This window comes from Esox lucius, chromosome 23 (assembly GCF_011004845.1).
Source record: "Esox lucius isolate fEsoLuc1 chromosome 23, fEsoLuc1.pri, whole genome shotgun sequence".
In the NCBI taxonomy this organism is placed as follows: domain Eukaryota; kingdom Metazoa; phylum Chordata; class Actinopteri; order Esociformes; family Esocidae; genus Esox; species Esox lucius.
In genome coordinates, this window is record NC_047591.1 from 15,199,297 (window position 1) to 15,222,621 (window position 23,325).

General features: G+C 43.5%; 1 protein-coding gene across 6 annotated transcripts in view; it reads left to right on the top strand.

The window, feature by feature from the left end:
- Positions 1-7,267, top strand: part of anks1b (ankyrin repeat and sterile alpha motif domain containing 1B) — a 152,086-nt gene extending 144,819 nt beyond the window's left edge. For 5 of the 6 annotated variants that reach the window (XM_029117186.2, XM_029117188.2, XM_029117189.2 and 2 more), the window contains 5 exons: positions 1,226-1,312; positions 1,590-1,727; positions 1,849-2,016; positions 4,589-4,680; positions 5,945-7,267. In XM_029117186.2, the coding sequence (XP_028973019.2) occupies positions 1,226-1,312; positions 1,590-1,727; positions 1,849-2,016; positions 4,589-4,680; positions 5,945-5,993 (534 nt within the window). In that variant the 3' untranslated portion in view covers positions 5,994-7,267. Of the gene's footprint in view, positions 1-1,225; positions 1,313-1,589; positions 1,728-1,848; positions 2,017-4,588 lie in introns of all 6 variants that reach the window. The other variant, XM_029117187.2, reaches the window with a different exon arrangement.
- Positions 7,268-23,325: the final 16,058 nt, after the last annotated feature.

A 23,325-nucleotide genomic window follows, 5' to 3' on the forward strand; every position in this document is an offset into this window, starting at 1 on the left:
AGGAAAGACAGAGGAATGAGTTCTACTGTAGGAAGGGTATTTATGCTAACAGTTACATCAGCCCTTCTACACAGAAATCCCAAATAAGAAAAAAAAAATTGAAAATGTAATTTGTGGATGTTGTTTTTTCCTAAGAACAGGGTGACCTGTGAACTCTGAGATGATTTGAATCGATTCTGGTAATCGAGTGGAGGGCGTATCGACAGGCTGGTGCTCTGTGACCAATGAGCTCATCCCTCTGGCTCTCTCTTTTTGTACCCTTTCCCCCAGTCTTTTTTTTCCTTTTTCAACTATAGGATTACTGTATGTTACATTCCAGTCATTTAGCAGATACTTTCATTACGATACCTTTAAAATGAAAACGGTTTCCTCAGAGAATGGGGAGGGATTCAAGAGACCAGCGATGGGAGAATGAAGATGTCTGGTAGGGACACGGGGTTTGAGGACGGTGTGGCTGAAGATGGATGGGGTGCAGTTCTCCTCGCTGCCAAGCACCATGGTCTAACAGCCGACACAAGCTTCAATATGCAAACCAGTCTGAACACCAGATGGAATGCAGCTTTCCGGAAAAGTGGCAGGGGTTTGATGGGACAAGCGGAATTCCAGACGGGAGAGGACCAGTGCCTTGAATCAGTGTCGCCCACCTGGGTTTGAGACAGGGAAGGAGGAAGGTAGGAGTGTCATCCCTATAGCCAGGACAGGAGAGATCATGTCACAGACCACAGCAGTGCTCACTTGGGTCCAGCCCCAGGGAGAACCCAGAAGTGAGAGCCCGCTAAGCAGACACAGACACTCTCCAAATTTCTTGGTAGGATCCTGTCAGCTTTGATTGCATCCTAGGGTCTGGAGAGGGAAGCGGTCTAGAGGGGGGAGGGGGCTATGGGGTCGCGGGGTCAGGCAACAGCACATCACTAGCTGCAGGATTTTATCTGGTTGTTGATTTCATGTTTCTCTTTGTCTCTTTCCAATCCTTCCCTGTGTTATGCTATGTAGTTATGAGCTTGTGTTAAGCTCTCATTTTATAAGCTCTAATCTCTCTCTCTCATTCTCTCTTGGGTTGTTAAGAGGCTCTTATTATTTTGCGGGTTGTTTTGTTGTTCTGCTGTGGGGGCCCATCCAGCAGGGTATTGTAAATCCTCATGTTGGTGGCCATCATCAGTCTAATTGACTTTCCTTTAAAAACGGAGCATCGCATCTCTTCTTTTGCCTTCTCCCCACTCAACAGAAGTCCACAGAGCAGATGAAGAAAGTCCCGACCATTGTCCTCTCGGTCTCCTACAAGGGAGTCAAGTTCATTGACGCCACAAACAAGGTGAGTTTTGCTGTTGTACTACACTAAAACTAAGAGAAACCGGGTGAGACCAAAAGATTCCCAAAAATACTGTCCCTATGACCAGCTCCATAGGCAAAACACCAGTCACAGAAACCTACTCGGAAAAACCCTCCAACTCCCTCCCTTTTTCTCCGTCTCTAACATTTTCATTTAAAGGGCTTTGTTGCCATGGGAAACATTTGTTTACGTCGCATAAGAAAGTGGAAAACGAGGACACAGTGTAATGACTAACGCCCGTCTCCATGTCGACCCACAGAACATCATCGCTGAACACGAGATCCGTAACATCTCATGTGCTGCCCAGGACCCCGAGGACCTGTCCACGTTCGCTTACATCACCAAAGACCTCAAGTCCAGCCACCACTACTGCCACGTCTTCACCGCCTTCGACGTGGTGAGCCTCCGGCGCACAGCCCCGCGTCAATGAGTCACCTTGGTAACGGCGCGCGCAACACGCAATGACACACGGCCACATAACATTGCACGTGCATGCGTGTTTGTGCGCTTTGTAACAGAACCTGGCGTACGAGATCATCCTGACCCTGGGCCAGGCCTTTGAGGTGGCCTACCAGTTGGCCCTGCAGGCCAGGAAGAGTGGCCACGGCTCATCCACGCTGCCAGAGAGCTTCGACATCAAGCCCAACAAACCTGTGCCCAAGCCCCGCGTCAACATCCGCAAGACTGTGAGTCACCAAACTCTGTTGTAACCTTTGAACTTCACCGCACCTTTACCATTACCTTATCTGGGGGGCTAAAATGTATGGAAGGTTTGGTTAAAAGAGAGGCTGTCAGAATGTGATTGAATTCTAATGGATTTTCCTACATCTCCCATGATTCTCACTTGACCTCTGTGGCTGCAGTTCACCCTGTCAGTGATGTCAAATTCAGTTGTTTGACCCAACATCTGTTGTCTTAGTCATCGAAGGTGTGGTCACCTAACTAATCTTTTAGAGTGCTCTGTTTATTGATGGCTTGTTTGTGTGTGTGTGTCGGTGTGTGTGTGTGTGTCACTGGGCTTGGAACAGAGGTGTAGATGGATATTTGATCTGTAAACGGTCCTCTCCATCTTTCTCTCCCTGAAGTCTCTTACAGACCTGGGTGATTGATGAGGCCTGTTTGTTTGCACGGAGCACTGTGGAGCCCAGCCAGCCCTGCTCACTGTGTGTGTGTGTGTGTGTGTCCCAGTTATTTTTTGCATCTCTGCTCTGTGTGACTGTCATAGTCCACAGCAGTGTTTTAGAATATTGGGCCGTTGGCTTTCATACTTTCAAAAAAAATTCTCAGCGAGGCTCAAGCTGTCAACACATTAAAATGAATAGAGGGCCCGTACCGGAGCCGGGTTGGTTGTGACATGTGGGGGGGGGTTGCATTCAGAGCAGTGTAGACTATTGTGTCTCCGGACTGTGATATATAGTATGCTCAGTGACATCTCTGTGCATGACTCTTTCCCAGACCCGGAGGGATTGCCAGTTAGCCACCCCAGCCACCGAGCTTTAAAATATACCTAGACTTACAGTTCACACATTTCCCATAGGCACATATTGTAACCCATCTGGGCTCCATAGTTACCCTTTAGATGTGTTGTACTAAATGGTATGTTTGCAGCCTAAATGGCACTTCATGCCCTATTAAGTGCCCTGGACAAAAGTAGTGCCCTATCATTTGGGAAGCACATTATGAGGTAATGGTTATTTGCAGTACAGGCGTCCCGTGTCTAGATCACAGGTCAATGTCCCTGTCCACAAAGTCAGGGGACAGATTAAGTGACAGGGAACAGCTTTGTCACTTAGCTATTGCAGGACTTGTCATATAATATTATATAATATTCATAACGGTGGAGATGGCAAAATGGTAAATTGTCATATCCAGTAAGGTGGAGATGTTTCAGGCTTTCCTGCCCCTTGCTTCATTTGTGTGTGTGTGTGTGTGTGTGTGCGCGCGCGCGCGCACGCTTTTATATTCATAGACCATTCAGAGATGATTGACGATAGCATGTGTACACGCAGTCTGCTGACTCCGCTTCCGTTACATTAACCATGAAGTGTGTGTGTGTGTGTGTGTGTGTGTGTGTGTGTCTCGGCATATAACAGTGCGTGTCTGTAATGTATTTAATGGCCTGTGTAGTGCTGTGGAGAGAGCTACAGTGAGGCGTGCTGCTAGATTCACTTAGTAGTCCCACCAGCATCTGGGTGCAGTCCTCATTTAGCAGCACTTCTGTGTAGGACTGTTCCTCCTCCTGCTCCCGTCGTCAGACAGACCAGGCTAAGTTTGGCTTCTTCCTCGGTCTTGTCGTCTTTTCTCCTCTGTGTGTGCGTGCGTGCCTCCTTCTGCCGGCATGGCGTGTCGTTCTGATATTACCTTTGTTGCCGTAGGGTTGCCGTGCCATCAGCGTGATGTTACCATGGCATTGCCATGCCATTGCTGGGCTGTTACTGTACGAGTGGTGCGGCTGGTCTGGTGTTGCCGAGCAGACCCCTTTTGACATCTCTGTGACCTCTGTGTTCCGCCACCTATAGGTCATCATGTCCCCCTCCAGCCAGTGGTCGCTGGGTCACATATACACCCCCCACCGGCCTCCTCTTCACCCTCTTCCTCCTCCTTCACGACTCCTCCTCCTCCATCATCCTCACAACGTTTCCTTTCAGGTCTTCCTTCCTTTGCCCTTATTATTCTTTGACTATCTTTCTGTTAGTTTTGTCTTCATGTGTTTCCATCGTCCCTGGAAGCTGGTTTGTTCGTTTGTCGTCTGTCCTGCCTCTACTCTAATCAGATTGCGCGTGTATGTCTCTTTATATATTCTTCCAGTTTCAGCTTTGCCGTGTTCACAATGCCCCAGTCTGCTTGTAGTCTATCAGAAAACTGACCAATGGGGTGGAAGGAAAGCACCCCCGGCAACCGGAATAAGCATTTTGATAGGTTGTTGAAATGGTTAGAGTTGAGGGGGGAAAACACGTAGATCTTTAAGTAATTTCTGACAATGATGATGATTATTATGGAAAGAAAATGTCTACTTGTTGTGCTTTCCACACAGAAATACATCCAGAATGTACATACATTTACATAAAGCCAATAAAATATTCTGACAGACCTTTTGCAAATGCTTTCATATTTAGGTGTTGTGTGGAAGTCTGTGCCATTCTAATTTCCCTCCCTCAGCTTCAGACCCCTCTCTCTTTTTCGGTTGTGACATAATCTCCCACTGCTCCCACCACCTTTAACCCACTCTCCGTCCCCTCTCATTCCTCTCTGTCTCAGATGGAGCAGCCGTCGATGGACCAGAAGGGTCACGCCAACGTGCCGTGGATAGTGGAGCCGGGCCAGGAGGCTAAAAGAGGAGCCAACACCAAGTATGAGACCACTATTTTCTAATAGCGTATACCGCCCACCTGCCCACTCCTCTGTGTGTGCCTTTCAGAGAGCGCTGCCCCTCTAGAGGCCCCCCAACGGAGCCGCACGGGCACGAGTGACCCTTTCATGCGGCGATGCGTGACCTCACTGGCCGAATAACCCCGCCCCGCCTCGCCCGCTGTTAGCCGCCGCAACCTCTGCATGATGACGTTTGGCGCTGCGCTGTCTCTCTCTCTCCCCCTCTCTCTCTCACACACACACACACACACACCTCTCTCTCGCTCGCTGTCTCTCCCTGGCCCTCCCTTCCTCATCCTGTTGATGCCCTAGCCTGCCTGCAGGGGCGCAGCATGAACTTTGACCCCTAGGGGTTCACCTATCGTCTCGACTTGTAGGGGCTACAGTTTTGTTTTCTTCACACTCCACCGTCAGTCCTCCCCTAATGTGGCCGGTAATTGGTCAGTTTGTCAATTTTTTCCCTGACTGCGGGGGGGCGACCATTTTGTTATATCTCTCTCTTTTTTTCTCCTCCTACTGCTGTTTGTCCGTTCTTCACTTTTTTTGGTGAGCTGTCTTTTTCTCCCTTTCGACAAGCTGAATGAGTATATTTAGACCATAATGCTGCTAAGAACCCCACCCTTAAGTCTCGTGTTTGGATTTGTTTTTAGACCAATGCTAACTATTTAGCGATAGGTTGTTGTTTAGGGAATTTTGTTGTCCAGTACTGACAACCCAGAGGAAAGTTGAGGAAAAAAAACCCATCTGTTTCATCTAGTTGGAGAGGAGAATGGACTACTATGAGAGATGATGTAGCAAAATGTTACTTAAAAATAAAAAAAAAAAGCTTGCTAGTCCAAAAGACTCCTGTTAATCATATATCCGTGTTTGATTTTTACAGCAGATTGTTTTTTTTAGAAACATTGAGACATTTTGTGATACCTTTTTTTAGACATTTTTGGGGGGCAAAGCTTGTGTTTGTTTATTTGAGGCTCTGACCTTTTACATAGGAAAGAATAGTTTTTAAAACCACGCGCTTTATCTGTGTTGAAATTGAATCTGTTTAAAATAAGTTATTTGATGCATCATTTCTTTACATACTTTCTTGTTTTGTTGGGATATGCTGAAAGGTTTAGCATGTGATTTGGGAGGCGCATGGCGTCTAATCTGGAGTGACTGGTGATGAGGAAGGGGCGGGTCTAGGGGAGGTGGAGAGGAGGCAGGGTTTGGGGACTCTTTGGATAAGTGATGTAATCTCATTTGCAGGGCAATGCCGGACGCCCATGTCTATTACTGTGGAATGCAAAGAATGTAGCCAGCCCTAAACACGGACCCTCTCACACACACAATGCTAAAGGACTACAAATATGGACCCTTGGATGCTCTCTTAGCAGAATTGTGTTTAAGGTTGACTACAAAATGAGGACATTCTCACACACACACACACACACACACACACACACACACACACACACAGTTAAAGGACTGCATAGCAACAGATGTCAGTCAGAATGTGAATGTAGACTTCCATTGAAGCAACCAAACCTACAATCACCAACCCCTGTTCCTGGATCACCTCCCTGCAGTCATCTGGACCTTGACCTTTGAACTCTTGATCCTGGTCACCCAGAGTCTGGACCATAACAGACAGCGCTGTTTTTGAACGCATCACTGGGACATGTCTGTATTTGATTAGGGGCTAAAAGGACTGGTTTGCTCTTTTCTTCATTTTTACTTTGTTTTATGGTCAATTACACAATAATACGGATATGCATCATGTGATTGGACTAAAAGTGCCGGACCACCATGCAACAGGTGAGTTCTGTACGAACTGAGATCACAAAGGATGGCCCTACCTACCTGATTGAAATGCCATCAATCCAAATTAAAAAAGTATTCGTATAAGCCAGATGTTTTAAATGTTTAATATGAGAGTATTATAGTACCATATGATTATTCTTGTGCATTATTGTCTATTGTTGTCTTAATGTTACATTATTTTTATATAATATGCTGATTTGAAAACAACTTGGGCTTAAGAATGACCGTCATCCTTTAAAAAAAGACCCATCAAAATAGTTCTATATGGAGAGTGAATGTTTCCCACGGCTCTTCTTATTCAATAACAATTATTTTTATGATTATTCTTGGTTTGTCGGGTCAACACACTGATCCATTGTTCCTCATGGGGCTCAACACATAACTACAAGCTGATGTAATATTTGACTGCAGTGTTGCTGTGTCATTTGAATGAATACATAGTCCTCTATAAATGTATATAGATATTTTGCCAACTCATTGTTCATACATGTAATGTAGTATAATAAAAAAAAATAATACAAATAAAAGATTTGCAGTACATGGCACTGGAAACAAGGTACCAAAATGAAAGGTCAGAGTTGAAAATGAATGTTTATAGATTCTAGATGTTTTTTCGGGGCGGTTGGGACTGGGAATGATGGCATCACTGCTACCTAACTCATGTACATAGGCTTGGGCTTCCAGCACACAGATTTTGTAAGTTTTGGTCATTATTTATATCCTTGTAAAGCACATGAAATAAACACAACTTGTACAACCATTAATCAACACTTTCTGTCCTAGTCTATACTTCACTAATTGAGAGGACGTCTGATTTAAAAAAAGAAATGTAGTTGTGAGGAGGCATGAAAATACACCAATACGCCTGTTTCCTTTAGAATAGGTTTGTTTTTGGACTTGTAAGTGCTCTGTTCCACTAGATTTGTTTAAATGTGTAATTGGATAACCTCTGAGGGTTTGTTTCCTTATTCACACTTATCTCCATTTGTTACTAGCTTTGTCCTTAAATATACAGGTGCTGGTCATAATTAGAATACCATCAAAAAAGTGAAACTTGTATAATATATATATATATATATATATATATATATATATCAAGTGTTTATTTATTTTAATTTTGATGATTTTAACTGACAACTAATGAAAACCCCAAATTCAGTATCTCAGAATATTAGAATATTGTGAAAAGGTTTAATATTGAAGACACCTGGTGCCACACTAATCAGCTAGTTAACTCAAAACACCTGCAAAGGCCTTTAAATGGTCTCTCAGTTTAGTTCTGTAGGCAACACAATCATGGGGAAGACTGCTGACTTGACAGCTGTCCAAAAGACAACCATTGACACCTTGCACAAGGAGGGCAAGATACAAAAGGTCATTGCCAAAGAGGCTGGCTGTTCACAGAGCTCTGTGTCCAAGCACATTAATAGAGAGGTGAAGGGAAGGAAAAGATGGGGTAGAAAAAAAGTGTACAAGCAATAGGGATAACCGCACCCTGGAGATGATTGTGAAACAAAACCCATTAAAAAATGTGGGGGAGATTCACAAAGAGTGGACTGCAGCTGGAGTCAGTGCTTCAAGAACCACCACGCACAGACGTACGCAAGACATGTGTTTCAGCTGTCGCATTCCTTGTGTCAAGCCACTCTTGAACAAGACACAGACTGATCGACTCCATGTCACGCCGCATTGCTGCAGTAATTCAGGCAAAAGGAGCCCCAACTAAGTATTGAGTGCTGTACATGTTCATACTTTTCAGTTGGCCAACATTTCTAAAATTCCTTTTTTTGTATTGGTCTTAAGTAATAATCACATTTTCGGAGATACTGAATTTGGGATTTTCATTAGTTGTCAGTTATCATCACAATTAAAAGAAATTAATGAATATAATATACAAGTTTCAATTTTTTAATGGAATTACTGACATAAATGAACTTTTTGATGATATTCTAATTATATGACCAGCATCTGTATGTGTTGGTTTGTGTTGTATGGAAAGAAGCCTCTGCTCTCAAAAAATAATTTCTAGACATCACTGATGTTTGCCAGACAACACGTGGGTACAGACAAACCACTGGAACAATGTGCTCTGGACAGATGAGTCTGCAATGCCAGACGCCATGTTTGGCGAAAAGACGGAACACTACCTTTAAAAAGAAGAACCTCACATCAACAGTAAAGCATGTTGGTGGCATTATAATTGGGGGATACTTTCCTGCTGCGGGGCTTCACCGTTCTTAAATAAATCATGTACATTGTACCAGAGCATTCAAGGTGAATGAGGCCATCTGTAAAAAAAAAAAAACTGAACCAAACATGGATCTTGCAAATAGACAATGGTATAAAACACACAAACCGAACACACAAAAGAAAACTCAAAACACTAAAGTCACTTAAGTCCAAATCTTAAATACAATCAATACAACCATTAAATACTTATTTTGCCAATGTACATGCAAAATACCATAATGACAAAGCAATGTACATACACGTGTTAATGGACATAACATCGCAGGATTCCAGTCCAAAAGCACTTCTCATAGTCAATCATTTCCAATATTATTTCAAATCAAACAGCCGTTGCAATGAACTACATTAGCAGCCTTAACATTTACTGAGTAATGTTACAATTAGGGCTGTAGCGGTACACATATCTTACAGTAAGATACGGGACGTGAATCCGAATACATTTTTCAAAATAAATATAGTAGCCAACTACGGTATGAAGAATGCCTTTTAAATGGGAATAACAACACATATTGAAGATATTTAAGTTCATGAATCGCTTAAAGAAAATTATCTACCGTCCCTGTGCACACAGCTCTCTTACTCACTGAGGAAAAGTTATGATTTATCTATGTGAAAATCATCCTGGATTACAGGTGCCTCTTTCGTTAAATGAACTATAAAGTATTTGTCCATGACCCTCAACCCGCAATACATCCGGGGTACTGTTGCCGTCCTAAATAAAATGACACCTGCCTTGGCTGCAACATTGAAACCACCTCTTTTGATTCCGCTGCAGTAGTTTGAATTATTTTAGTATACCAAATTCTTTATACGATGGCAAGGTGCAACCATTCATGAAAGGGCTAACTAACTTGTATACAATACACATAAAGCCTCTGTGATGCTGTTCCTTTTAAAGAGGGCAGGTAAAATATTTACCGCCCCAAAGGGTTCTAAAACACATTTTAAAACAGTTCCCTCGGGTTAAATTGTGAGAAACCTTAAATCATTCTCCAGGAACCTTTTCTTTTTAGAGCTTCTAGCTACAATGAGAGGAAAGTAATCATACAAAAGGGGTCCCTAATTATGTTATACCATGGTCGATTCTTCTTCTTGTGAGGACAGTCAGGGGTCACTGCAAAATGAATGAAATATGCTTCTCTATTTATGCATGGGGATACTTCAGAACAGATATCCTAAATTAAGATTGCTTTGAACTGATTTCCTGGAGATTTTCTTTTTTCTATGTCCATAACAAATGGATTATTTATATCAAATTAGCGTGCTTTGAAAATGTTTGTGGTCAATAAAAAGAAAATCAGCTACTGTCAGAATTAATCAGCTACTGTCAGCTCTTATTTGAAACCCTGGCATACAGACTGCCATCACAATTCTTCTCACTCAAACCAATCATACACCAACATCAACTCAAGTTCCTCTGTGTAAGTTCCTTACAGCCATGTTTCTTAATCCTGGTCCTCGGGACCCAAAGGGGTGCAGGTTATTGTTTTTGCACTAGCACTCACACACCTGATTCAAACTAAATGCTTGGTGATAGGTTAATTAGGTCAGTCAAGTTTTGAGTGGTAGGGCAACATTTGAATCAGAGTGCCAAGGCAAAAAAAATGTGCACCCCTTTGGGTCCTGAGGACCAGGATTAAGAAACACTGCTTTACAGACATTTGCAATAGTTCATTTACAAGAAACCTCAAATCAGAGTACAAACTCCCTGAGAAACAGCCGGCCTGCACTAGAGAGTCATAAAACTGAGGCCATTGGCATTAACAGCAAGCTGTTCAAAGGCAGAGCAAGTTTTGGTTCAACGCCATAAACCCCCCGGCAATGAACCTGTCATGGAGCCGCCCACAAACTGCAGTCCGACATCAACATGCTGCACTCAACGGAGATAGCTACTGGGCTGGGCCACTCTGGTTGTACGGGTCTACGCAGTAGGAGCCAGTGTGGAAGGTTTGGGCTATACAGCCTCTGGCTTCATTTCACATGTTTGTGGTCAATGCTGTGGGGGGGGGGGGGGGGGGTTTATCTGGTTATAGCCTTCATTTATGTTCCCCCAAATTGGGAAGCATTGACACTGGGATGTGCAATACTGACCAATGTCTGGGGTAAGCAAAGCGAAGAGGAGACGAGAAAGCTGACAATGGCCCTGTTTACATCTGGTGCACGTGTCCCTTGCCCTGTTGTCCAGATTCTGATTGATTGTGTTTGCATGTATAGACACGCAGATGATTTAAAGACACATTGTGATCCAGGTCTAAACGGGACTAATGTATGTTCAGAAAGACATGATGGGGATAAAATGGAACGGACAGGAGTGATGTGGGAATACAGAAAGTAAAACAACAGATAAAATACAGCATTGGTAAGGATGAGAGGAGGAGGACAGGACAGGAGAGAGATCTGTCAGTATTTAGACTGATGTGAGAGTCTGGAGATCGACAGCGATTGGTTGGTTTCCTTTGATGGGTGGGGCTACAGGACCAGATAATGTTTGCCCGGTGGCCATCAGCCAATAAACAAGGCAGCCAAGGATAAGCCTTTATGTAATGACATTGCATATTAATTCATTAATTAAGACCAGAAAACAAGGTCTGTTGAATTACAGACTTCTTCCAATGAATAAGCCCACCGAAAAACAATGCCCCTCTGTGTTCATTACCAGCAGACTTCCTGGAATATTAAAACTGTATAAAATCACACAACATGACACTAATTCCCATAGAGAGATTGAGAGTTGTGAATGGGGAGTTGGAGGGAAAATTCAATAGGACTACACTGGAAATCAGAGCAGCCCAGCTGTTTTACGTAATATAATTTTGCTTAATTTGCTAAATCACTGACTGAACACAGTCCAAAACATGTCATTCGCAGAGTCATTAACAGCACCTGCTTTTTGCAACTACAAACAATAGCTTATTTTAATTAGCAAACAATTAGACACTGAGAAAGAGACACACGTACACAAACGGAAACACACAATTATTCTAGTCAAATAACCTCACAATTAGGTGACATTAGAATAAACAGTTGCACATTGTCAAGCGCGCACGCGCACGCACATGCGCACGCACACGTTGGCTTGTCTGGAGCCTATTGGTGTGTGCCCTGCTAAATGACTGATGCGTGCCAAAACCTTGCAGGATGGCACTGCCTGACACACACAGACAGACAGAGGGAGGGAGACACGGCACACAGTCTGGCAGCTACCAAATATCCCAGTGGGCAGAGTTGGATGCAAACGGAGCTGGGCCAAACAGAAACCTCACAGTCATCCTATCCCTTCATCTCTTTCAGTCATCCTTCTATCCCTTCATCCCTCTCTCAGTCGTCCTTCTGCCCCCAGGAAATGGCCTCAGAATGCCGGCTTAGGAAAGAACACGCTCCTCCCCAGGCTTTACATAATCAAATCAGTGGCGCAGGACCACGGATCGTCCTCACCAACAAGGACACCGGAGTTAGCGAGGCCATTAGAGAAGCAAACCAAACTTGGAAAACGGGTTCCACCGACGCCTGGAAAAGTCTACAAAAATAAAGCTCTATTTTGTTTTCTGAACATTACTAAGTAATGTGGGTATGTGGGTCTGAGTCAACAGCAAATCCCAGCTGCAACAGTTCACTGCATCAGGGGGGTTTCTTCCACTTAAACTTTTGTTATGAGGGGCTACTGCTTGTAGGGTTTTGCTGTGGGTAATGTATTCATCATTGTGGGCCGACATGAATGCACCTGGGATGGTGTCAATGAAGCCTGCGCGCAAGGAGAAAACCGGCGGGCATTGTTAAGCCGATGACACATTTTAGTCCCACTGACAAAAGTTACATGACCATAAACATTTACACCAATCAGCCATAACATTATGACCACCTGCCTAATATTGAGTAGGTCCCCCTTTTGCCACCAAAACAGCTCTGACCCCTCAAGGCACGGACACCACTAGACCTCTGAAGGTGTGCTGTGGTGTCTGGCACCAAGACGCAGCAGCAGATCCTCTAAGTCCTGTATGTTACGAGGTGGGGCCTCCATGGATTGGACCCAATTGAAAATTTGGAAGCCAAGTAAACACTTTGAACTCGTTGTGTTTCTCAAACCATTCCTGAAACATTTTTGCTTTGTGGCAGGGCGGATTATCCTGCTGAAAGAGGCCAATGCCATCAGGGAATACCGTTGCCTTGAAAGGGTGCACACGGTATGAAATGGTGCGAATAAAAGGAAACGTGATTCATCAGACCAGTGCACCTTCTGCCATTGCTCCGTGGTCCAGTTCTGATGCTCACGTGCCCATTGTAGGTGCTTTCGGTAGTGGACAGGGGTCAGCATGGGGATCCTGACTGGTCTGCGGCTATGCAGCTCTGTACGCAACAAACTGCGAGTAAATGTGTGTTCTGCCACCTTTCCATCAGTGCCAGCATTAACCTTTTCAGCAGTTTGAGCCATGACCCTGTCGCTGGTTCACCGCTTTTCCTTCCTTGGACCACTTTTGATAGGTACTGACCACTGCAGACCAGGAACACCCCACAAGGGCTGCAGTTATGGAGATGCTCTGACCCAGTTGTCTGGCCATCACTCTTTGGCCCTTGTCAAAGTCACTCAGAGCCTTACGCTTGCCCATTTTTCCTGTTTATTACAGAATATTCACTTGCTGCCTAATACAGTGGGGAAAACAAGTATTTGATACACTCCCAATTTTGCAGGTTTTCCTACTTACAAAGCATGTAGAGGTCTGTAATTTTTATCATAGATACACTTTAACTGTGAGAGACGGAATCTAAAACAAAAATCCAGAAAATCACATTGTATGATTATCATTTTATTGCATGACATAAGTATTTGATCACCTACCAACCATTAAGAAATGCGGCTCTCACAGACATGTTAGTTTTTCTTTAAGAAGCCCTCCTGTTCTCCACTCATTACCTGTATTAACTGCACCTGTTTGAACTCGTTACCTGTATAAAAGACACCTGTCCACACACTCAATCAAACAGACTCCAACCTCTCCACAATGGCCAAGACCAGAGAGCTGTGTAAGGACATCAGGGATAGAATTGTAGACCTGCACAAGGCTGGGGTGGGCTACATGACAATAGGCAAGCAGCTTGGTGAGAAGGCAACAACTGTTGGCGCAATTATTAGAAAATGATGACGGTCAATCTCCCTCGGTCTGGAGCTCCATGCAAGATCTCACCTTGTGGGGCATCAATGATCATGAGCAAGGTGAGGAATCAGCCCAGAACTACACAGCAGGACCTGGTCAATGACCTGAAGAGAGCTGGGACCACAGTCTCAAAGAAAACCATTAGTAACACACTAAGCCGTCATGGATTTAAATCCTGCAGCGCACGCAAGGTCCCCCTGCTCAAGCCAGCGCATGTCCAGGCCCGTCTGAAGTTTGCCAATGACCATCTAGATCAGGGGTGTCAAACCGGTTCCACGGAGGGCCGAGTGTCTGCAGGTTTTTGTTTTTTCCTTTAAATTGGTTTCCAGTTCAGACCTAAATAACCAGGTGAGGGTAGAAACTAACCAATTAGTGACCTAATTAATCAATTAGGTACAAGGTGAGAGTGAAAACCTGCAGACACTTGGCCCTCCAAGGAACCGGTTTGATACCTGTGATCTAGATGATCCAGAGGAGGAATGGGAGAAGGTAATTTGGTCTGATGAGACAAAAATAGAGCTTTTTGGTCTAAACTCCACTCGCCGTGTTTGGAGGAAGAAGGAGGAGTACAACCCCAAGAACACCATCCCAACTGTGAAGCATGGAGGTGGAAACATCATTCTTTGGGGACGCTTTTCTGCAAAGGGGACAGGACAACTGTACCGTATTGAGGGGAGAAAGGATTGGGCCATGTATCTCGAGAGCTTGGCCAACAACCTCCTTCCCTCAGAAGGAGCATTGAAGATGGGTCGTGGCTGGGTCTTCCAGCATGACATCAACCCGAAACACACAGCCAGGGCAACTAAGGAGTGGCTCCGTAAGAAGCATCTCAAGGTCCTTGAGTGGCCTAGCCAGTCTCCAGAGCTGAACCCAATAGAAAATCTTTGGAGGGAGCTGAAAGTCCGTATTGCCCAGCGACAGCCCCGAAACCTGAAGGATCTGGAGAAGGTCTATATGGAGGAGTGGGCCCAAATCCCTGCTGCAGTGTGTGCAAACTTGGTCAAGAATTACAGGAAACGTATGATCTCTGTAATTGCAAACAAAGGTTTCTGTACCAAATATGAAATTCTGCTTTTCTGATGTATCAAATATCTATGTCATGCAATAAAATGCAAATTAATTATTTAAAAATCATAGATTCCACCACTCACAGTTGAAGAGTACCTATGATAAAACTAATACAGACTTCTACATTCTTTGTAAGTGGGAAAACCTGCAAGATCAGCAGTGTATCAAATACTTGTTCTCCCTATTGTATATCCCACCCACTGACAGGTGCCATGATAACGAGATTATCAATGTTATTCACTTCACCTGTCAGTGGTCATAATGTTATGGCTGATCGGTGTATATATTGCTAGAGACATTAAGCATTACACATTTGTTTTGCTCTTCCTGATTTAATTCCAAAAATGTTAGTGTGCCTAGAGGGCAAGTGGACTTAATAGGTACACTCTACATGTTAACTTGAACATAATTGCAAATAAATTCATCTCAAGGGTTATATCAGTGTTGTACTGTGGTGTTGCCGTGCCTCTCCGATGTATTGTAGAACACAGTTCACAGACAGCCCGGTAGCCAGTAATACTGAAGACAGCCATTCAGCAAGCAGGAGAACTAATGCTGACACAACCCTCCTGCGGCTTCAATAGACTTGACATGTTATGATGAATCTCTAAGCCCAATCAGTCAGATTAGTACGAGTCCTGATGGCGGTTTCACTGCAGACCAGACAAGAAGCTGTTCTCAAGTCACACTGGAGGGGAAACTGCTGCAGACAACACTACTCAAGATACCTGCATATGGAGCAACATACTATAGACATTTTGGACTTACAGCTCCATATGCATTCTTCAGTTCACCCATTAATAATCAAGGCTTCCATTCGTACTGCAACAGCAACTTGCAAAATTGCATACATGAAGTTAGTTATGAAGTTTAAGCAGTACTATTGCTCCCAGAATTAATATGGAAATGAGAAGTGCAATCCTAGTATGGAATATTTATAAAGAGCCTTGGGTGTGAGACTGAAGGTTAAAATGAAGCTGTGTGGACCAAGGAATGAGGGAGTTGATACCTAAGCTTGCCTGGCAAAAGGTTCAAATCTATTTCTGAATTAAAGTCACTCATTATTAATCTCCCCAAAAACTGAAACCTTTCCAAGAAACATCCGAAAATCACACTGCTCTAAGAATGAGAAGTGTTAAGCAAATTACATCAGACATGTTATAAAACCAACATGGAAACCAACAAATACAAGTGATACCCCCAAACCCAGTGTCAGCTGTTTTCTTCATTAATCTAATGTGTAAGGTTTGGAGTTAATCTGAGGGGCATATTCTACCCAGAGAAATCACACTGCTCCGAATGTGTCACACTGAGTTTGAGCTGAGCAACAAAAACACTAATGGTGGCAGAAGGAACATTGTGTTAAATGATGCAGGAAAGCCATCGCCACTAAACCCTGTTTTCTTTTCCTCAAACGTGTCAAACACATACTTATTTCCCACTGTCTACAACATACTGTTATTTCCCTTTTGTCTACAGCACACAGAGGTGTGAACTCATTAGTATAGGGACCAATTCCAACCGGAGTTGCAAGAGTATTTTCTAGTCGGCTACAGAATAAGAATGGATTTAGTTATGCTGACCAATGGATTTTTTTTGTTGCGTTTCACATTTCTGTTAGGTAGGTTGTTAAATGTAGTGCTTTCCAAGATAACTGGCCACATCGGTAAAGATCAGCAAAAAAGCCTAGGGAAATATTTTATTGGTTCTTTAAGACTTGACCTTACACTCAAAATAATATAGAAATCAAACATTTAATTGAGGTGAACATTTTCGACAAATGTAGCCTGTTGGCAGAGGCAGACAGATTTTGTTCTAAAAAACTCCTAGTACTTCAGTGTCCATAATGCCATGTATGCTGTATTCCCAATGCCTCTGGAAGTAACACAGGTCCCAATATCAGATATCCGCCACCCGAGCACTTTTTTCCCCTGCAAGACAATAACTTTATCTTTTTTTTTCCCACATGAAACCCAACTTTGGTGTTTGGCCCAAAATGAACTCTACCTTTTGTCTTGTCTGACCATATAACACGGTTCCAATCAATGTCCCAATGACATTCAGCAAACTCTAAGCACTGATGTTTGCCTTGATAAGGGTAGTGGCTCTCTTTTGACCAGTTATTCCAATAGCTTGTTGGCATGGGGGTGGTGTCTAGTTGTAGTTATAAAGAACTGCACTGTTCTCACCATCCCTGAAATTCACCACAACATAACTACAACAGCTAGTAAGAAGTACTGTAATGTTCCACATCATACAGAGATAAACGTATGGTGAGGCCATTCATTCGGTCTCCTCTCAATCAAATTTATTTTACAAAACGTAGCCTTTACAGAATCACCCGGCCTTAAACCCCAAGGAGCAAACAACAGTAGTGTTGAATTTCTCTATCCCAATGAGACCAACCAAATCTTTGAGGTAAGTGATTACAATTTACACTGCCTTTTCCTTAAATGTAAGGCTGGGATTCAATTAACCCACCATAACATTCTGCCAATGCATACAAACTTGAAATTATGAAGCATAACTAAAAGGGTTAGCTAGGTGGTAGTAGTTATACCTGTCTGTGATTAAATTTGACTTCTGGAAAATGTTCTGCAGTGTAAATTCTGCAATGCAGATTTAATCAAATATAGCCCTTGATCAATATATTGAAACGGTAAATGACCAATGGAGTTACCCATTTCCTGTAACATTTTAAAGAAATCATGTCTGGCACTTTTCTGTATGGATTTCTATATATAGAGTCAAAATAATTCTAGATTTAGGGACTTCATTTGTTCTTACAATGTGATGTACCATATAAAATGTGAATTGTACAGGATGTAGATGCAGAGAAAGAAAAAAGATATGGTATGCCGCGAAACTCTCAAAAGAGGTTTACACAAGAAAACATTAAATCAATCTTATAATAAGATCACTGTAGCAACACAATGCACCATATCTAGGCCATAACACTCAGCATTAAAGCTGATGCGGAACTTTGTGGCTTATAGTTTGCCCAGCACAATTCAACTAATCTTATTCTTGAGTACAAAACAGATTAAATGAGACAGGTTGTTGTAGACAGAGGGTATATGCGTGTGTGCATAGATGTGTTTACATTTGTGTGTGGGCACCAAATGTGCCGCTAGCTAGGCGGATTACATCTCACAATCCACCCAGACAGAGATTCATCCAACATCAGGCAGAAGAAAGCCTTATCATAGTCTTCTCTCACATGCGAAATATCCTCTCTTTTACTTTATTACGTATTTTCTTAAAATGATAGTCGTTTGGACAGGCCAAGAAACAGATTAACAAATAGAAAGCCGTAAGAGATTAATTACATATGGAATCTGGGCTGGCAAATTACATTGTGACCTCATGATAAGTGGGTAATGGCTGGGGACTGGGGACACAGGGAAAATCAGGGAAACTTTCCGACACGTCAACTGACAGCACCCTCCAGTAGAACCAGACTGATGAAGAACGCAGGTACCAACCAGCCTGACCCATCTCCTCCCTTACCCAGGCCACTGTGGAGGCTGCCGGCTCTGACATCGTGCTGGGTGAGCTATTGCCAGGTGAGGCGCGGGCAACTGGAGCATCTGCTCTCCTTGGACCCGTTCCACGTCACTCCATACTGGATTACCGACCTTCCCTTACCTCCTTTGAAGTGCACAGATCTAAATGGACATTTTGGACTGTGACGGCAATATCTGCTGGGCTTGTTCAAGGCTAAAATATAACTTGATTGCACACACCGATGCGGTTCAGACGCACAAATACTGAACAGGAAAGGTGTCAGAAGGAAAGGGTGTAGGAAGCATAAAGGACCAGGCCCCCTGTGATCACAGTCTGGACAGGAGCCCGCTCACTCCACGCGGGAGAGCAATAAAAGTGGCGCGCAACAGCGCGGACACCTGACAGAACCGATAGCCGGGCCAAGGTCAGGGAGGAGAGAAACGGGGCGGTTAATCTGGTGACAGGGCGCTCAGATGTGGCAAGAACCACTGTCTGGCTGGGTCGGTGGGGGGGGGAATGTGGTGACGCAAAGTGACTTTTCACACGACTGTGCACACAAACGTATGCGCACACGGCGCTGGGAGGACAGTGACCTGGGTTGTTCAATCTTGAATGGCTCCTCCGACATCAAGACCACAGGCTGAGCAGGACAGCTGGTTCACATTGGAAGTGTACTTGTGTGTGGTGTATAAGAGCATGTGTGTGTGTGTGTGTGCGCGCGCGCGCACGCACGCGCGCGCGCGCGCCCCCCCCCCCCCCCCCCCCCCCCCCCCCCCCCCCCGGGGTAGACCTCAACAGTCTGGCAGTGGGGTATTTATCACCTGACTTACCTCCCAAATGCAATGGAGAGTCTCCGCCCCCCATTGATGGATAAACGTAGTCAAATTTAACAACCAACACTGTAATAATACCCTTTGCAATCATTTACTCATCTAAAAATCAAAAGAAATGCAATTTCATAGAGCGAACAAAGTACACCGCTCGCGTCAATAGGTGGTTTCACTACCTCCTCCCACTTAAATTGACAGTATTTTAGATTCCGTATCTCACAGTTGAAGAGTGCCTATGATAAAAATTACAGACTTCTACAAACAACCAAAATCGGCAGTGTATCAAATACTTGTTCTCCCCACTGTATACGTTATGACCAAACCAGCCCAAGGGACTAATCTTTATGTAAGGCTGGATACTCCCAAGTTACCCTCAAATAATTTTCTAGTTATTTACACCTTATTTATGGTGCATATGATTCTAAATTCTAGAATTTTTTTGTGATGAGAAATGCAGGAGGGTTGTAACTTCTGCACAAGGAAATTCAATTTTGTGTTCAAATATGTAAACAAATAATAATTGTTCTAAGTGTTCTAAATGTTCACATGCCTATGTGTCCGTGCACTGGCCATAAAATATCCTCAAACACATGCGCACAGCCCCCAAATGTATGAGGGAAGGGAGATTCTAAAAATTATAAAGAAATAGAAAACAATACTTAAGTATAGCGTTCCCACAAAGGCCCAGGCAGTTCCCCTGTCTTGACTAAAATATTCCAGCTCAGCTTCTATTACCTTCTGAAAAAATTACTCCTTAGTAGGGAACTTGAACTCTGACAAACTACCTAAGTCTGAAAATGTGCCTGATGTAATGTGGATGGTCAAGTGTTTACACAGTGGTGGGGCATGGATTAAATCACTGGGGAAGATAAGTTGGTGAAAACAATACATACAAACACTATAAGCCACTATTCACAGCCTATACATAAACAGTTGTGTAGCCAAGAATAAAAAATAAAAAAATAAAGTTTTGTTTGAGTCATCAAAAACCTTGAGTTGGAAAGAAAACAATCACCTGCTTCCACTATTCAAGCACCATTTAACACAAACCACCCATTCTTATAACCAACAGAAGAGACAACTTTAGATAGCAACGATAAAAAAGCTATAAAGTCCAATCAATGTACAACTATTAACTTTGTATACTATTTTGTAGGCTACTGTGTGTGTGTGTGTGTGTGTGGTGCACAATTAAAACACTTCATTAACTCATTAAGGCCCAAGTCATTCGAATCTTCACGTTGCAAACTTGCTAAAACAGCTTGACTTCACAGCCGATGTAACTTCATGGCATCAACTAGCCAGCTAATTAACATTTAGCAGAGTTTAACTTGAACTCCCATCTTCTCAGGCCCCCAGGCACAATAGATTGTAATTAAATCACTGGCCATTATGGAGAACAACTGCACTCCCGGCTCCATTCACATAAGCAGATAGTGAATAGGCACCTCCCCGTTAGAGACCAATTCTTATCTCCATCTTTCATCGGTCTCCACATCAACTGTCTCCCTGCCCTTCAATAAATAAAAGCCCTGGAAAACATGAAATTAAAAGAAAAACAAAATGTCCCCGCAGTATTAGCCAAGACCTAGATACGTCAATAGGAATGTAAAGCCAGTAGAACAGAATTATGGCAAATATATTATGTCTGCGTTTGGGATGGAATGTAAATTTCTGGAATGTATTCAAAACGTATTGGAACAGAAAAAAAACATGTAGTAGACTACCTTACTTTAAGTATGGTTTCTAACGCTTGGTGCCTAATGACAACGATCCTTGTAAAATCACTTAGCCGGTAATGACCCTGCACCAGGTTTCTTCTGTGAGGGAACGCAAAGCCACTCAGTTTGTTTTAATTAACTGAAACAGAGACAATGATTAATTAAGTGTGTGAATACCTCTTAATGAGGACACTGAAAAAGATTTGAGAACTTCACACAACTCCCAGGACGAAGCTATTTTAATACATAGACTACACACAAGTAGGCTTCCTCTATCAAACTTCTGCACACAAACATGCACTGTTTCAATAATTTTACAGACTTCACTGTTTCATAAAGCATCAAATCATAAAAATAGTTACGAATTGTGTAATAGGCCTATATATTATTTTTTTTAAACTAGAAGTGTTCAGAGCTCAATGAGGAAAATAGATTTAAATCCAAATGGCAACATATTTTAATCATCATTCTAAACTCTACATGAAGACACTCATTTCCACAACAATGGTGTTTCTAACAAACAAGACTTTTGCCAATAAAAGTATAGGACTACTTAATATAAAAGAAGAAAAATAAAGGTTATTCCCAATCGCATGGTCATCTCTACCAGCAGTTGTGTCACAAACAACTGCTACAGACAGTGGCTCTCTCCTAATCCTTCCTGACAGATTATTTTCGAGTTTTGCAAGTGTCCTTGTCACTGCTGGTAGCATGTGGCGGTAACTGCAGCCCATTCAGGTTGCCCAGGTAACAGCTCCTCCAGGATGGCTCACCCATACGTGCAGTGGCCATGTATTTGCTGTGTCTCCCAGTACAGTCTCAAGAGCATGGAGGAGATACCAGAAGATGGGTCGTTATATGAGGACGGCTGGACAGGGCCGTAGAAGGGCATCAACCCAGCAGCAGGACCAGTATCTGGTCCTTGGTGCGAGGAGGAACAGGAGGAGCCTACCAGAGCCCTACAAAATGACCTCCAGTGGGCTACTGGTACACATGTTTCTGAACAAACAGCCAGAAACAGACTCCATGAGAGTGGCATGAGAGCCCAACATCCTCTAGTGTTGTGCTTACAGCCCAGCACCGTGCAGCTCGATTGGCAATCGCCAGAGAACACCAGAATTGGCAGGTCCACCTTTGGCGCCCTGTTCTCTTCACAGATGAGAGCAGGTTCACACCGAGCATGTGACAGACGTGAAATAGTCTGGAGATGCCATGGTGAATGTTAGGATGCCTGCAACATCATCCAGCATGAACGGTTTGGTGGTGGGTCAGAGATGGTCTGGGGAAGCATGTCTTTAGAGGGTCGCACAGACCTACATGTGCTAGCCAACGGTACCCTGACAGCTGTTAGGCACCAGGATGAAATCCTCAGACCTTACCCTGATGCAGTGGGCCTCTGGGTTCCTCCTGGTGCAGGACAATACCCGGCCTTATGAGGCCAGTGTGAAGGCAGTTCCTCGCTGACTAAGGTATTGATGCCATTGACTGGCCCTCGCTCCCCAGACCTGCATCCAATGCAGAACCCTGTTATTTAGCGGTGCATCCGCCGCCACCAAGAACCACCACAGACTGTCCAGTGGCTCACTGATGCCCTGATCCAGGTCTAGGAAGAGATCCCCCTGGACACCCTCGCCCAGTGCAGACAGGCACCTGGGGGCCAGACACTACTGAGTCACATTATTAGTTGATATTCACACAAGTTGGAACAGCCCGTGACTTCAATTGTTTTGTTCTCAACGAATTACACAATGCACAATAAAGATTTTGATCTTTAATATAATTCGTTAATCGAACCACCGATGTGTAACTTAAGTGTTCCCTTAATATTTTTTGAGCAGTGTATTTTACATTTGTAAATGAATGAAATTACGCAATAAGTGGTTCTCCAAACCTCCAGTGCTTGTACATTTTTCATATCAACAGACATGCATTTCTGTCCCTTCAGGTCACATAACTTAGATCACGGAAACCTTCCCTCTGTTAACAAATGGGCAAGAATCGCTCATACTGAGTGACAATCAAAACTATATATACACTACGATTGAACAGGCCTATAAAATCGCAGCCAAAGATGCCGAATGCTTCAATTCCCACATCGCATGACCGCTGTAGGCCTACATAGAAATATTGGGTCAATAAAGTCACCAGAAAATAAGATCGATATCAACATAAAGGTTATTGAACGACTAATTAAACAATCCCCCGTTCCATTAACATTTTAGGTTGCCATACTAGACTGTATTTATAAAACAAAACGTCTATCAATGTACTATAACGATAACCTGTAGGCCTTATAGCTG